A 17,190-nucleotide genomic window follows, 5' to 3' on the forward strand; every position below is an offset into this window, starting at 1 on the left:
GATTTTCTCCAAATTAAAGCGGCCTTTATGAAAACAAACTACATCACGTTTAGTTACTTACCAATACCTATCGATAAGCAAAATATGAGCGGAAAAAAGTTTCCACTCTGGCCGCTGGTAGCTGAATTTCTTTTAAGCATCTACACTTAAATTGTTTACGCGCGATTTTGCCTCTTCAGCTGCTCGGAGGTGAATAGTACCTGCCGATCACTTCTTAACCACAACTTAGGGACTCGCGAAAAGCACTATTTATCTGTGCGGTATATAATAATGAAAATCACATTAAGACTAACATCCATACTAATACTAACTTATAAATTAAATAAATAAATAAATTGTACATTTTATGTACAGTTAAATAACTGGCACCCTAAACACTTGACATTGACCAGGCTAGAGCGAAATTATTACATAATAGTTCAAGACTTTGCGGAAAACGAAAGTAGGTTCAATGTGAGGGGAATCATGTATACAAAGGAGGTGCACGTGACAAGACCATGTAAGGTGGCTGAGCCACGTATAAGCCAGATTCAAGGAGATTGTGAATTTGGTTGACTTACAAGATCAAAAAACTATCAAATTTAAAATTATTCGACTGTCAAGCACGTGGCCAGAGAGTAGTTTATATGCATTTAAATTTCCATTTGACTTTTTGGCTTTTTCGCTTATGCTTCGTCCTAATACAAAGTTATTGCAAGAATATGTATTTCATCGGACATAAACTTTCCAAAAGTCTCCAGTAGACAGGTTGTCACTAGTATTATCATCGCACTCCCAGTTACCATCAACAGAAATTATCCAGTGATACTTGCCGCCCACAAATGCTGCGTGATCGTACAGACGATTCTCTCCAACACCATTTGTGACATGTCCCCACTTACCATCATATGCCCATGTCGCACAATTCTGAGCCAGTCTTGAGTTATCGCCTTCCATACGGACGAAGGAGTCACACGAGTCTGGCATCTCATCTCTTTCACCGCTGAAATATCGCACCGCTTCCGTACCTTTGTTGTTCAGAGTCGTTCGGACGTGGAATGATGTTTCTTTTTCTTTGCTGCAGTGAAATCTTATTTGGGTAAAGTTTATGTACGCTCTTAGTTGGTTCATGGCGCTTTTGGTTATAGCCATTTTGCCGTTTTCGTAGTTACGCATACCTTGAAACGTTTGTTCAGCTGTGCCATTCCACCATGACGATTGAGAGCTATTAATTGAAAAAAACCCTGGCTATATAAAGATCAAAGAAAAAATACCAAAATTTGAAAACGGGAAAAAAAAACGCCAAGGTACCTCCATCAGTTGTCATGTCACAAAAAGCCTTAAAGGAGTTCCCATTGCCTTGTGGGTCGACCCAGTACTCTCCATTCCCAGTGGAATCTCCATTCTGAATGATATGTCGACAGGACTCGGCAGCTCTGAAGGGAACTGACCCAAGTAAAGCTGTAATGAAAAATATGCAAACAAATCACTATACTTTGCATGCGTAATCAACATATTACAACTGTAGACAACACAATTAACATTTATAAATGAAAGTACTTGTTACAACGTTGTACATCTTAATTTGCAGTTCATGACAAGCAAGTAAAAGTTTTAATAATACGATAACTAAACGGTGTTCCTTGTTGTTTAGTTTTTATACCGTTTGGCTCTTAGAAATGGGTTCATTTGTCGATAGGTTAGATTCTAGCAAATTTAATGGTTAAAGTTTACTATTTGACGGAATGACGCGGACTAATTACGTATTCTAGAGACCTTAGAACTAAGTGGACTCATTACGTAAGCAAGTCCCTTGAAATTATGTCTTCCAATTTCTTTAGTTGTCGAAGTAACAAGGAAAAAAGTTTGCTAGCTCACAAAAGTTTCCTTGGTAACATTATGGTAGAACCATGTAAAAAAATGTAGCCATAACCTTCTTAACAGACACAGAACGATACAAAAGCCTAAATGTTTTAAGGATATTCTCACCTCGATCTGGATTATCAGCATAGATAAACCCTGCCTGGGCAGGAAATCTTAGTTTCCTTTTAATACTCTTTGACGGAATGACGCAGACTTTCTGCGTTTCTTGAGGCCTTGTAACTGAGTGGACTCATTACTTAACCAAGTCCCTTGAAGTTATGTCTTCCAATTTCTTCAGTTGTCGAAATAACAAGGGAAAAAATTTGTTTTAAGGATATTCTCACCTCTATCTGGGTTTTCAGCATAAATAAACCCTTCATTCTGCTTCAGACAAGCCGGGCAGGTAATCTTAGTTTCTTTGTTAAACTGGCAAGTTTTGTCACTCAGCCTGAAGTTAAGGCTTTGACACACTGGCTGTGAATTGCAGGCAATATAACACGAAGCCAAACGATCCACGGTGAACGATTTGAAAACGTGATCAAGGAGAACTAAGCCATGTTCAGATCGTTGCGTTACCTTACATCGCTGAGCAAATGTTTTAACCGAATATGATGCCAAAATGAACCAGAACGAGAAAACATCCATCTAGTATCGCCAGTAACTGTTCGCGCAACGGAGAATTCGAACTAACTAGCTACAGGGGAATTAGCATTCTTTTTCTTTGATAATGTGGTGCAATCATGCAATTTTAAACAGTTATACAACGCATAATACTAATATTGACGGTAAGACCCTTTGACACTTTGCATTCTTTTGTGACCTAAAATCCAAAATAAAAATAACAAAGGAAAAGAAAATGAACCACGTATAAGCCAGATAAAAGGAGATTGTGTTTATTTGACTTAGATGTGAAAATACTGTCAAATTTAAAATCGTTCGACTGTCAGGCATATGGCCAGAAGGCAGTTTATATGCTGTTGAACTTTTATTTGAAAACATCCATCTAGTATCATTAGCACCTGCTTCAGGGAAATTAGCATTTTTTCTTTGGTAATGGCGTGGAATTAACCAATTTTAAACTGTCATACAATGCATAATACTAATATTGACCGTAACACCCTTTGACACTCTGCATTCTTTTGTGACCTAAAATCCAAAATAAAAATAACAAAGGAAAAGAAAATGAAAACCTTTTAAAAATAGATGGCGCATGTATCTTGAGGTCTCAGTCCAACTTTGACATTTCGTAAGGGTCAACTTCGAAAGCTTTATTTTTATGGCAAGTAAAAAACCTTTTTCTTTTTTGTAATAGATTCCTTGCTCCATAAAATTAAAATATACAACACCTGCTACTCTTAACTAGTTTGAATCAATTTTTCGGTGCAAACTCCGTCAAAATATCGATAAGGATAGCTATATTTAATGTCTAAAACATGAGAGTGGACGCCTAGTGTCCCAAACCAAAGGCTTGTTATAAAAACGCTCGACAAAACCTAAATTTAAACAGTGTGCACATTGTGAAAAAGGTAAAAAAAAAAAAAACGTTCTCTCTATTATAAGCGCGTGAATGGAAATATATACAGGGGAGGGTGTGAAAAAATTAAAAACTAAAAAATACAATAGAAGTGTGAAAAGCTAAAAAATGGACAATAGTTATCCATCATAGTATAGTTATCCATCAATAGTTATTTCCAACATTTTAAAAAAGAAGTCAGCTCCGACAACTCCTCCATCAGAAGAGTTAGTGTCCATGTTCTTCAAATGGGTCGATCCATCAGACACATCTCTGGGTTTCGCTTGTCTTCCCTACATCAGCGGCCTGACTGAGCCCCTTACCAGATTACTACGTAAAAATGACATTCGTGTGGTTAGCAAACCAGCTAAAACCCTGCAACAAGAATTTCCGTCACCTAGGTTCAGGCAGCCCTTAGATCTACAATGCAATGTTGTCTACAAAATTCCGTGCTCTGACTGCTGTTGGTGTTATGTAGGAGAAACTGGCAGATGCTTTAAAACCCGAAGAAAGGAACATCAACGAAATCTTAAAAACTATACGAGTGGCTTGAACATTGCCAACCATGCGTGGGAAAACAATCACGCGATGGACTTTGAGGGCGCTACCGTGATAGACAAAGGCAATTACCGCGTTCGGAAAACACTAGAATCTTGGCATACCGCAAAAACTGTCGGCGCAGACAATAACTCTAAACCGTTACCAAGACAATATTCTATCTTATTGTAATTTGATTTTGTTCTATTGTCCATTTTTTAGCTTTTCAAAAGAAGGTTTTATGTGAGGGGAATCATGTATACAAAAGGAGGTGCACGTGAGAAGACCATGTAAGGGGGCTGAACAACGTATAAGCCAGATCAAAGGAGATTATGTTTATTTGACTTAGATGTGAAAATACTGTCAAATTTAAAATCGTTCGACTGTCCGGCATATGGCCAGAAGGCAGTTTACATGCTGTTGAACTTTTATTTGAAAACATCCATCTAGTATCGTTAGCACCTGCTTCAGGGAAATTAGCCATTTTTCTTTGGTAATGGCGTGCAATTAAGCAATTTTAAACTGTCATACAACGCATAATACTAATATTGACCGTAACACCTTTTGACACTTTGCATTCTTTTGTGACCTAAAATCCAAAATAAAAATAACAAAGGAAAAGAAAATGAAAACCTTTTAAAAATAGATGGCGCATGCATCTTGAGGTCTCAGTCCAACTTTGACATTTCGTAAGGGTCAACTTCGAAAGCTTTATTTTTATGGCAAGTAAAAAACCTTTTTCTTTTTCGTAATAGATTCCTTGCTCCATAAAATTAAAGTATACAACACCTGCTACTCTTAACTAGTTTGAATCAATTTTTCGGTGCAAACTCCGTCAAAATATCGACAAGGATAGCTATATTTAATGTCTAAAACATGAGAGTGGACGCTTAGTCTCCCGAAGCAACCGCTTGTTGTAAAAACGCTCGACAAAACCTAAATTTAAACAGTGTGCACATTGATAAACAATAGAGAATATGTAAGCTATAATTTACAAGTATTCGCCGAACTGGAGGTACATGTAAATATCTACCATTTTCACTGACACTAAGGTGAATTCATGTTTGTATATACTACACAGAAACCAGAAAGAGTAGTTTATTCTTATCAATATACAAAAAAATAGTCAGAAATTAAATTGTTGATGCCCAATATTGTCTGTTCGGCTGCTCGGAGAAAGCAATTTTTGCTAATCAATTCTGAGCCAGAACATAAGGGTGCGTGACAAGCACTATTCACCTGTGCGGTATATAGAATTGAAAATAACACTATCTATACTTATGCTAACTTACAAATTAAGAATAAAAATTTCAGATTATGTACAATTAAATAACTGGCACCCTCCACACTTGACATTGACCAGGCTGGAGCAAAATTGTTACATAATAGCTCAAGACTTCAAGGAAAACAAAAGAAGGTTTTATGTGAGTGGAATCATGTATACAAAAGGAGGTGCACGTGAGAAGACCATGTAAGGTGGCTGAACCACGTATAAGCCAGATAAAAGGAGATTGTGTTTATTTGACTTAGATGTGAAAATACTGTCAAATTTAAAATCGTTCGACTGTCAGGCATATGGCCAGAAGGCAGTTTATATGCTGTTGAACTTTTATTTGAAAACATCCATCAAGTATCGTCAGCACCTGCAGTCGTGACCGTGTTCGTGCCCCAAAGATCTCAAAACCAACTGGCTTCAGGGAAATTAGCATTTTTTCTTTGGTAATGGCGTGCAATTAAGCAATTTTAAGAGCCATTTTCCGAGAAAATCGAAAATCGCATGACACTCGTGAAAAAAACGAATTTTTTTTCCTCTCGCCAAAACATCCCTTTTAGTAACCTTATTGAAGAAAAAATAATTTTGGGTTCAAGCGATTCATTGTACGGGAGAAATTACAAAAAGTTTGAAAAATCGATTTTTTGCTGGTTTTTCGTACTCAAAAGAACAAAATCCGACCGCAACTTCGAGAAAACGGTGAACGCATAAGAAACAATCCCTAACATCGAAACTTCAGCCAAGTATTATTTCGTACTTACTCTTTAATTTCCTGAAAGAAATTTGAAGAAAGAAGTTTTTAACATTTACAATCGACAAGTTTAAAAAGGTCAAATTTGTATCCCTGGAAATGTTAATAAATGAAGGCGAACTTTAACTGTTGTAAAAGGCCACTGGTATATGCCGCTTCCTAGTAAAACCCATATAGAATAAAACCTTGACTATTGAACTAAATTACTGGAAAGTTTTAGCTCTGGAAATCCAATATAGTCCTCACACTAAAGTAAGCAATTTGAGTATCTGAGTAAATAAAATTTATGCAAATTAGACGGCCCGCTGAATGAATTCATATTTTTAACGCAAAGTTTTGTTGAACGAACAACTTACCATTGCTTGTTGCGATAGAAGTTAAATCCATCTCTCAATCTGTTTGTCCTGTGAAGTGGCAACTCATCCATACCTGATTTTGACCAAAATGTGTCCAGCAACTTCAGCGCTTGAACTATCTAAACACTTCCCACGCAGCGCTTATTACGCATTATCAGACGCTTTAATAATAATGAAACCCGATTATGTTTTGGTCCGAAAATAACATACAATGATGAAAATTAACCACTGCTCAAACCACACAGTTAACAAGGTGAGTATTATTCTTATTGAGCGAACAAATCAGATACTAGACGGGATAACAAGATCATACGACGTGTAATTTAGCAAACGTGCAGAGATTGGTCACGCAAGCTTGTCGCATATGACGGTACGTGCTATACTTCGTACACAATGTAAACAGACAAAGAAGCAATTACAGCTGTCCCAATGAAAAAATGTACAACTGTACGTCTGTTTATAGATCATCAGTGTAGAATTATTCGACTCTAGGAACAATATTAATAAAACATTTCCAGGTCAAATGCTCCTGGAATAAAATTTATATATTGTCACGAACTGTTTCGCCACTTACTATTGCACGTGCCTCTACGATATTATTTTTAATTGAATTATTCCCGTCTAGTATTACGAATACCGAAACAGCGTTAGTGGAGTTTGTCTCGTTTGTTGGGAGAGCTTTGTTTTTTGTCATGGCTTCGGCAACGTTTCACTCATGTAGTTTTTCTGGTTTATTACACGACGCCACACCCTGTGGTTTAAGCAGCGATTATCCAGGCCAAGTTGAAGTTCTCGCTTTAAGAAATTGTGCAAGGGACATTTCGAGGCACTGCGAGCTGTATGGATTAAAAGCAGATACAGCACTTGACACTGAATGGAAACTGCTGTTAGCAAGAGCAGGTAAATCTTATGTACTGTCTTACCGTCTTACGTAGCGGCTAATAGTGGTGTACATTTCCATCATCTCTTTATCACAGACCTCTAGATGGTCATGTTATTCTAAGAAAATCTTCGGATGCTTTCCATTCAGCCCAAAATTCCGCAAGTTTCGGTTAGAAATCAAATGGAATGGACCATTTCGGTTCGGTCCTACCAGAATATTTGGGAACACCTTTGAAGCTGGTCCACTTTGACCGGTCAGGTTATTTCGGTCGGTCAGGTTATTTCGGTCGGTCAGGTTATTTCGGTCGGTCAGGTTATTTCGGTTGGTCAGGTTATTTCGGTCGGTCAGGTTATTTCAGTCGGTCGAACCGAAATGTCCCCTTCCATGTGACAAAATTATTGTCCCCAGTACTTGTGTACCGCTCTTTTGTATCCTGCTTGCAAGAACAATAAGCAAACGAGCTCATCTCTTTAAAAATCGCAGGCTTTTATCCGCGGCGTTAATATTTTGCAAACCTAATATTAACGCTTACGGTAGCAAAAAAGATCTTTATTCACCACCCCCACCCCCCGCTCCGCCACCCACGCACACACACCTGTCACTGATACACAGACTTTAAAGACTTTTTTATGAAAAAGGGGACCTCGAGATCTCCTAGCACACGAGCCTCTCAACTCGCTCGTGATGTATGCAATGGATAATTTTCCCTTTACCTTTGTTTAGGGGTATTTGCAGTGGAAGAGTTCCACTTGTCACTGACAATATGCCCTCGCCACAGAGCGGAATTTGGTATGCGCTGGAGATCCTCAAAAGTGAAGTGTAGCATTCCGCTAGAAATAGCTGCTCACAAAACAGCCTCGGTCAAAGGCGATCGGCATTTGGACAGCGTTCTATCTGCATTTATTTTAAACACTGAAGGAATACTTATTCAAGTTGGATCGCGTAAGTTTATCGTAACACGTTTGTAGCTAAAGTATACGCTTTAATTTTAAACGAGCGAGGGCGTAAAGCAACATATGCGCAAGCGTTACAATACCCTTTATTCTCCTGTTCCCCTCCCCCCAAAGAAGAAAATGGCTTTGAAGAATAGTAAAGAAATCGGCGATGGCCTTTTAACAAGGTTAACTTTTATTTTTGCTACAGCTCTTTGCAGAATGTGCAAGCAACATTTCACGGAGACAAACCAACAACAGAAAGTGACACCCGCACCAATGATTGAAGTTACTCCATGCGTAGAACTAGAGACTTCAGAAGCAAATGTAAGTAAGTAAACGGTAACCTTGGATACAGACAGTTATTCCAACATAACAAATGCCAAAATTCCGAAAGGGCTGGGTAACTGTGAATAACTGTAAACTTTGAAAATGACTCTGAAAATGATTTTAAGACGAATAGGTCACTGTTCGTTTCTTTAAATTCCTTTCGGTCTGGCTGGAGCGGGAGTATTGATAATGATAGCGGTATGCATGTAAATTCATATTTTCTTTTTTTAAAATGATGTATAACTTAAGTTTCGAACTATAATAAAAAAAACTAATGCCCAGTGACAAAATAAACAGAAATATTGAAGTAACATTGATGTCTAAACGTCTTTTTTGTATGTTACAGAACAGCTCAAACTCATCTCCAGGACAAAGTGATACCGGTCAATCTGTTGAAGAGTTCGCAGAAAGCCTTGGACGCCTAACAATCGCTGATGACACCTTTCTGTCACCAGACACAATAAGCACAGCTTCCACTCAGAGTGACGAGCCCACACCTGTGATCTTACATGAGCCGCGCGAAAAGCTGAGTGAGTTCCTGGCAGCATGCAAACTTGAACCGCTTGGAAAGCCATGGCTTTCTTGGAGTGATTCCTCTGAGCGAACAAGACAATGTCAAACAAGGAGAGCCACAGAAATAGTAGCAACTGTACTAAAGAGCGTCACCCCTGATAATGCTGGTGAACTCTGGCGACGTTTAGCCTCTTCTACGGCTATGAACAAGGCCCTAGGTGTAAGCGAGTTGTCACATTCAGAGCATTTGTATTTAGAGGCCCTAGCAGAAGCGTACCAGAATGCAACCAGCTGGGATACCCGTAGACAAGTGCTTTCGATTATGGCAGGGGTTGGAACTTTCAACGACATTTCCCGTTATATCCCGGGGTTGACAAGATACCGATACTCCATGGCTAATCTTCATCGATCACAGTTTGGCCGAGGCGCTCAAGTTCCACAACAGCCTACCACACGAATACGAGTAGACTTGAGGCAGCTTGACCACTTTCTTGGTTTCATCACGAGCCCGCATCTTGTTCAGGACCTTCCATTTGGGCAAAAACATCTCAAGCTTTCGTCTGGTGAGGTTATTCAAGTACCTAACGTAATCCGTATGATGATACCCGAGCGAGTGATACAACAGTACACTCAGTACTGTTTGGAGATCAACTTCAAACCATTCAGCGAAACTACTATGAGACGGGTACTCTTTGAGTGCAGTGCCTCTGTAAGAAAATCACTGCAGGGCTTAGATTATTTTGCAGCTGAAGGCGCTCGCGCATTTGATGATTTCGTGGCCCTCGTACGCCAAATAGGGGGATTAGGTTCCGGCAAGGAGTGGGAGACTACAGTTGTGCAAGCTCTTATGACAAGCAAGCAGTATTTGAAGGGGGACTATAAGGTAATGTGAATTCTGACTCCAGAAAGACAGCTTGAATAAAACTAAAAGTAAGTACTTATTTTACCTCGTCAACAAAATCATTCCGTAAAACAAATATATATTTTGTACTCTTTTTCTTCACTAAATGGTGCACGTGTAACTAGCTTACATAAATTCTCGAGATTAACAATGCGCGCACGAGGATAGTTTTTTTCTAAGGTTAAGGTTAAAAGTTATTCGCCCCCTTACGTTAATAATATATGTTAGATTAAAAAATCATTTGATTAACTATTATATTGAAGTATAAGCACAGACAAACAGTAATCTCAGTTTTGTTTTATCAACAGGTTCATGTCACAAGCCCCTCTAACATAGCAGACCATTGTGTGTTGTTTGCTCTTAGCGACAGTAGTGATGCAGATTACCAGCAACAATGCAGTCACCAACACACTGATCTTTGTGACCGTTGTCAAAGTCTTCAGGAAACTCTGGCAAAGATTGAACGGGTCCTTGGCGAGACGACCTTTCCGACTCAGGACGCGAAAGACGAAGCGCTATTTATATTCCAGACAGCCCAGCTGGCCATATTGTCCTGGAAATGCCACATCCTTAGATCAGCTAACCAAGACCAAGCGAGAATAGATGCACTGGAGAAACTTGACGACAACACTGTCTTGATAATTAACGACTGGGCCATGAAGTTCCTGCCACAAAAATACAGAGAGTCCCAAGCCGACTGGTTTGGTAAGCGAGGTATCTCCTGGCACGTTTCTGTCGTCTACCGTCGTGTGAGCAGGGTACTCCAGTGGCAGGGCTTTCTGCACATAGTCCAGTCGTGCAATCAAGGCAGTGCTGCAGTGGTTAAAATCATGCAGGATGTCCTGAATACCATCAAGCTGGAGCACAGTGAGATTAACAAGGCGTTCTTTCGCCAAGATAACGCAGGATGTTATCATTCGTCGTCCACCGTACTCTCATGCCCAGTGATATCCTCCTCCACCGGCATCGAAATCAAGCGCATTGACTTTTCTGACCCACAGGGTGGAAAAGGTGCCGCAGACAGGCTCGCTGCAACCTGCAAGAATCACGTCAGGACTTTCATAAACGAAGGAAATGACGTGACCAATACCGAACAACTGAAGAGTGCTCTTCTTTCGCATGGGGGGATAGAAGGAGTTCGAGTTGCTGTCATGCAAAGTGTTGAAGAGGAAGCAGTAGTAGATGACAACAGAAAGATTACTGGTATCAACAAATTAAACAATTTCGAGTTTAAAGACGAAATTCTCGTAGCTTGGCGCGCTTATGGTATGGGAAAGGGAAAAGAGATCCCATTGGAAACAACATCAGAAGGTTAGCCTAATGAAAATTCACAATTCTTCCTTTTTTAGAATTATTTCATCGCGCAAATATATATTTTTTTATAGTTTGAGTAAAAAGGTGTACGTTTATCGTTTGTTATAGCCTTCAGACGCATGAAAGGCATCCATTTCCCATCCTGGTACGCAGGAGGAGCGGGTGTCTGCCACCCCGTGGGGTTTTGCTTTGTAAAAGACTTAAGCCCCTTAGACCCTTTATAAATTTATAGTCCTTGATTTGTTCTACAAAATTTTTAAAACGAACATTGCAGAATATGGCGGTTCTGAAGAACATGTCCGGTCATAAGATGTAAAAAGCAAACGTTTCATCTGTTCGCGCAGCAAAGTGGACCAAAGGGGCACTCTTCACAGGCTGTGCAGAGTGAAGTATTGAAGTAGGTTAACAGTGCTGTTTATGTAAATCTTGTTTCTTTATGTGTTATCTACTTCAGAGCATGGCATTGGTTGGCTTTCATCTGAGTTTTCTTCTGGAGACTTTAAACCCCTTAGCCCAAAACCGACTCAGTCAAGGAAGAAGCAAGAGACGGAAGTGGAGCAGGTTCATGATCCCACTGAAAATACAAATGAATCGTCATCCGTGTTTACCTGCCCTCAGGATGGGTGTGTTAAGGTCTTTCAAAGGCTGTCTTCTCTCGAAAAACACCTATCTTTAGAGAAATGCACCAAGTCTTTAGAGAAACGGTCTTTGTTAGACCTTGCCAAACTAGACTACAAGTCCAGGTTGGAGGAGGGCACGACCAGTCAAGTTATTTCGTTTGCGTCTTTTAGGGATACAAGAGAGGCTACATCCGGCGAAGTAGAGGTAAAAGAAGGATGGGCGCTAAAGCCGAGCAAAAAAGCATATCGCTTTAACCAAAACCAGAGGGATTATCTAAATGCGAAGTTTACAATTGGTCAAACCAGCGGCAGAAAACTGGACGGTAATATCGTATCACGTGAAATGAGACGTGCACAAGGACCTGATGGTGTTCGTTTGTTCAAAGTATCCGAGTTTCTTACCCCGCAGCAGTGCACTTCATATTTCTCACGTCTTGCAGCGAAGGTCCGACGGCAAACATCCGACGATGCTGAAATCCAAGCTGTAGTAGAAGAGGAAAACTTTGCCATGGCAAGAGAAACAATTCTATCCATCACGCTACAGCACCCCATCACTTACGATCAGTACGATATCTGTGCCATGGCCAAGGGAGGATCTCTGGAGCGACTTAAACTTGGAATGCTTCAAAACATTTGTCAGCAACTAGAATTAGAAGTACCTCCCAAGCCTGTTCGCCGCAAAGCGCTCTACGTTGACCTGCTGAAAAAAGCCGTCGTTAATTGCACTTGCCAGCTCCGTGGGAAAAATATGTAGAAACAGAAAGTACTACCCTGCTCACAGACGTTTTTCTGTTTTGGGAATTTGATGCGCGCACAAGATAAGCGATTGCTCGTGAGAGAGGGCGGAACGCGCTTTTTTTTTTTATACGTGCACTCGACGATATCTAAAAATGAAGAGAGTCTGTGAACAGGCTAGTAAAGTACACAAATTGTAGAGTTTTGCCTAAACGGTGTTCTCACTTCTCCTCAGAGGCTTGCTTCCAGGAGTCAATCATTCACCATTTGTTCTCGCCGGAATAACTAAGTCAAGAAAAAATCTATTTTGTTCATTGTTTTGCTTCCTTTACTTATTTTTGAAGTTTGTTTATGTTTAAAAGAGCGTTCCTTTTCGGAAAGTGAGATCATTTCTTGTTTGTCAGGGTGAGTCCTTGTTACAAATCAGTCAGTTACCTTTCAGCTCGTGACTATTTGCACGTTATAAATGTCTCTTCCCGCTCTGACAAATCAATGATACCTTATCTTATAAATGTGAAGAGGTATTTTAGCCTGCATAACAGCCGCTTTATGAGCCAAGCGAGGCGAACGCGGCATTTCCTCGAAGCACGAAACGAGTGCGAAGCGCGAGACGAGGGATGGAGAAAAATAAAGCTTTATTTTTCTCCTCCCCTCGTCGCTTCTCGCGCTTCGTGCAAAATGCCACTTTCGCCTCGCTTGGCTCATAAAGCGCCTTTTATGCAGGCTGGAGGTATTTCTGCAAGTTCTTTGAGTTAAGCAAAGATAACTTTGTTTATCTTCGCTAAACAACACTCCTAGAGGTCTCTAGAGAAAGCGTTACGCGCGAGAATGTGGAATTTTATAACACTCCACATCGCGTATTCAGCCCTGCGGGGTGGTTCTCTTTTTCTCGCGCTCGCGGCGTGAATTGGTCATAGTTAACTCAAAGATTATTATTAGCCTCAATAGGCTTTTCAACGATTTTGAAGAGGTCTGGAAGGTTTTAAGGATGCGATAAGCACACGCAAGTTTGAAGTTGTGTTGTGGACAAGCTCTAAATGAAACTGAGAATTTCTAGTTACCTGGCTAGGGTTTCCTGGTTTCGGAGGAAAAATCATAAAAAAAAAATCCAAAACAAAACTAAAGCAAGCTATAAAGTTGACTTTCATGCTTTTTTTTTTCTTTTTTTGCTGCAGGGATTATTGCAAGGTGGGAAATTCGGGAATAACGAACTTAATAAGGAAACATTTGTGTTTGATATATTTTGGGAAATATTATACCACTCTGAATCAAAAACTGTGATGAATGTCTTTCACAGCCGCTCAGCATATGCATGTGTCCAGACCAATACAAATATATATTTTACTATACTATTTTAAAATTGTGGTAACGGAGTTTCGTCAAGCGATGACAGCTTCAGTTCGAAGTTGCGATCTCAATGATTTCGCTGGTAGCAAAGTAGCTAAACAAACGTTTTTCAGTCGTCATATAAAAAGTTATTTACGGCTCTTACCAACACAGCTGAAAGCTAGAAATAACATTTTCACTGTAAAAACATATTACAAGCAACAGTAAGTAGTCCTTATACACTAAACTTTGCATTTAGTATGAATTCATTCAGCGGGCCGTCTAATTTGCATAAAGTTTATTAACTTAAATTCTCAAATTGCTTACTCCAGTGTCAGGGCTGTATTTAATTTCCAGAGCTAAAACGTTCCTGTAATTTACTTCAATAGCCAAGGCTTTATTCTATATGGGTTTTACTAGGAAGCGGCATATACCAGAGGGCTTTTACAACGGTTAAAGTTCGCTTTCATTTTCTAACATTTCAAGAGACACAAATACGACCTTTTTAAACTTGTCGATTGTAAATGTTAAAAACTTCTTTCTTCAAATTTTCTTTTAGGATTTTAAAGATTAAGAACGAAATAATACTCGGCTGAAGTTTCGATGTTAGGGATTGTTTCTTATGCGTTCACCGTTTTCTCGAAGTTGCGGTCGGATTCTGTTGTTTTTAAGCGCGAAAAGACAGCAATAAAACGATTTTTCAAACTATTTGTTATTTCTCCCGTACAATGAATCGCTTGAACCCAAAACTATTTTTTCTTGAATTAGGTCACTAAAAGGGATGTTTTGGTAAAAGAAAAAAAAATTCAATTTTTTTACGAGTGTCTTGCGATTTTCGATTTTCTCGGAAAATGGCTCTTAAACTGTCATACAACGCATAATACTAATATTGACCGTAACACCCTTTGACATTTTGCATTCTTTTGTGACCTAAAATCCAAAATAAAAATAACAAAGGAAAAGAAAATGAAAACCTTTTAAAAATAGATGGCGCATGCATCTTGAGGTCTCAGTCCAACTTTGACATTTCGTAAGGGTCAACTTCGAAAGCTTTATTTTTATAGCAAGTCTACAAATCTATCAATTAACGACAATGTAACAGGGTTAAATATGATTTATTTCAAAAGGGACGAACGCAACCACAGTCAGAGTAACAGATCCCACAGGGATTTTTCACTTTGATGTCATAAACATCACAAGATAATTAGGCTCCCGACTAATATCTTATTTGCTTGTAGGGCATATCGACAATAGTGTTTTTTTTCTTTCTTTTATATACTTTCCTCTTTCTATAAAATTAAAATATTACACACCTGCTACTGTCAACCAGTTTAAATACATTTTTTAATACAAACTCTGTGAAAATATGGATAAGGATAAATTTGTTTAATGTCTCAAACATGGGAGTGCACGCCTAGTCTCCCAAGCCAAAGGCTTGTTTTAAAAACACTCGACAAAACTTTTTTAAACAATAAGTACATTGAGAAACGATGAAGAATATATAAGTTATAATTAACATTTATTTACCGAAGTGGAGGTAAATAATACCACTTTCACTGAACAAAGGTGAATATCTGTCTTGTGTATACTACACAGACACCAAATAGATAAGTTTATTCCTGTCAATATACCAAATAATGGTCAGATATGAAATTGTTGACGTGCGATTTTGTCTCTTCAGCAATTCTGAGGTTATAGGTCTTACTAATCACTTCTGAACCAGCATACAGGGGCGCGCGTAAAGCACTGTTTACCTGTGCGGTATATAGTAAAAAAAATCACATTAAGACTAGTATCCATACCTATACTAACCTACAAATTAACAGTTAAAATGTCTGATTTTATGTACAGTTAAATAACTGGCACCCTAAGCACTAGACATTGACCAGGCTAGAGCGAAATTGTTACATAATACTTCAAGACTTTACAGAAAACGAATGTAGGTTCAATGTGAGGCGAATCATGTTTACAAAGGAGGTGCACGTGACAAGACCGTATAAGGTGGCTGAGCCACGTATGAGCCAGATCTAACGAGATTGTGTTTTTGGTTGACTTACAAGGTCAAATTTGAAATCATTCGACTGTCAGGCATGTGGCCAGAGAGTAGTTAATATACATTTGAATTTTCATTTGACTTTTTCTCTTTTTCGCTTATGCTTTATCCTAATACAAAGTTATTCCAAGAAGCTGTATTTCAACGGACATAAACTTTCCAAAAGTCTCCAGTAGACAAGTTGTCGCCAGTATTATCATCGCACTTCCAGTGGCCACCAGTAGGAATTACCCAATGATAACTGTGGGCCACAAATGCTGCGTAGTTGTACAGACGATTCTCTCCAACATTATGACTGACATGTCCCCACTTACCATTACGTGCCCATGTCGCACATTTCTGAGCCAGTCTTGAGTTGTCACCATCCATACGGACGAAGGAGTCACACGAGTCTGGCATCTCATCTCTTTCACCACTGAAATATCGCACCACTTCTGTACATTTTATGTTCAGAGTCGTTCGGACGTGGAATGTTGTTCCTTTTTCTTTGTTGCAGTGAAATCTTATTTGGGTAAAGTTTATATACGCTCTTAGTTGTTTCATGGCGCTTTTGGTTATAGCCATTTTGCCGTTTCCGTAGTTACGCATACCTTGAAACGTTTGTTCAGCTGTGCCATTCCACCTTGAAGTTTGGGGGCTTGGCAAAATAACGTTCAACACCATCATACAGCCTCCTATCGATAAAAAAAAGCCTGGTTATATAAACCACAAAGAAAAAAACCCAACATTTGAAAACAAAAAGCAAAAAAAAGACTGAGGTACCTCCATCAGTTGTCATGTAACAAAAAGCCCTGAAGGAGTTCCCAGTGCCTTGTGGGTCGACCCAGTATTCTCCATTCCCAGTGGAATCTCGACTCTGAAAGACATGTTGACAGGACTTTGCAGCTCTGAAGGGAACTGACCCGAGAAGAGCTGCAACCAAAAATATGCAAACAATACAATATACAATATACAATATACAATATTTATTTGCCATATACGACATTTACACATGGAAAAAAAAATGAAGAAAATTGATGACAGAAAATAAATGGCGAGAAAACCTGAAAGAAACCACGAGGCTTATAACAAGTCAGGCTTTCTCAATTAAAATAACTAATCTTATATTAGAATTACAATATGGACTTATGGTAATTAACTTTGACCGCGCACACGTACACACACACACGCACACACATATTAAGTAAGTTAGTTAAGAATTACTGCCTTACAGAAGCTAATACTTAGAGAGAAGAAATTCCTTAAGCTTTCTTTTAAAAGAAGCGGAGGAGGGAGAACTAGTTATGTCAGAATTTAACGAATTATAAAAGT

At 39.1% G+C, this 17,190-nt stretch overlaps 3 protein-coding genes across 3 annotated transcripts; 2 read left to right on the forward strand and 1 right to left on the reverse strand.

Annotated features, from left to right (window-relative positions):
* Positions 1-1,192: 1,192 nt before the first annotated feature.
* LOC113684865 (uncharacterized) lies at positions 1,193-2,590 on the reverse strand. Its single transcript, XM_089207069.1, has 2 exons — positions 2,187-2,590; positions 1,193-1,440 (listed from the first exon to the last, which is right to left on the reverse strand). The coding sequence occupies exons 1-2, from the start codon at positions 2,485-2,487 to the stop codon at positions 1,208-1,210; spliced, it is 534 nt and encodes a 177-aa protein (XP_089063195.1). The 5' UTR covers positions 2,488-2,590; the 3' UTR covers positions 1,193-1,207.
* On the forward strand, positions 2,570-5,310 carry LOC149046324 (uncharacterized). Its single transcript, XM_089206059.1, has 2 exons — positions 2,570-2,627; positions 3,528-5,310. Exons 1-2 carry the CDS (start codon positions 2,570-2,572, stop codon positions 4,082-4,084), a joined length of 615 nt encoding a protein of 204 aa, XP_089062185.1. The 3' UTR covers positions 4,085-5,310.
* Positions 5,311-6,114: 804 nt separating this feature from the next.
* Positions 6,115-13,235, forward strand: LOC149046325 (uncharacterized). The gene is made up of 6 exons (XM_089207071.1): positions 6,115-7,172; positions 7,879-8,097; positions 8,299-8,414; positions 8,764-9,813; positions 10,140-11,142; positions 11,600-13,235. The coding sequence occupies exons 1-6, from the start codon at positions 6,965-6,967 to the stop codon at positions 12,517-12,519; spliced, it is 3,516 nt and encodes a 1,171-aa protein (XP_089063197.1). The 5' UTR covers positions 6,115-6,964; the 3' UTR covers positions 12,520-13,235.
* Positions 13,236-17,190: the final 3,955 nt, after the last annotated feature.

The sequence above is a fragment of the Pocillopora damicornis genome, chromosome 5 (genome assembly GCF_964200805.1).
Source record: "Pocillopora damicornis chromosome 5, jaPocDami1.2, whole genome shotgun sequence".
In the NCBI taxonomy this organism is placed as follows: domain Eukaryota; kingdom Metazoa; phylum Cnidaria; class Anthozoa; order Scleractinia; family Pocilloporidae; genus Pocillopora; species Pocillopora damicornis.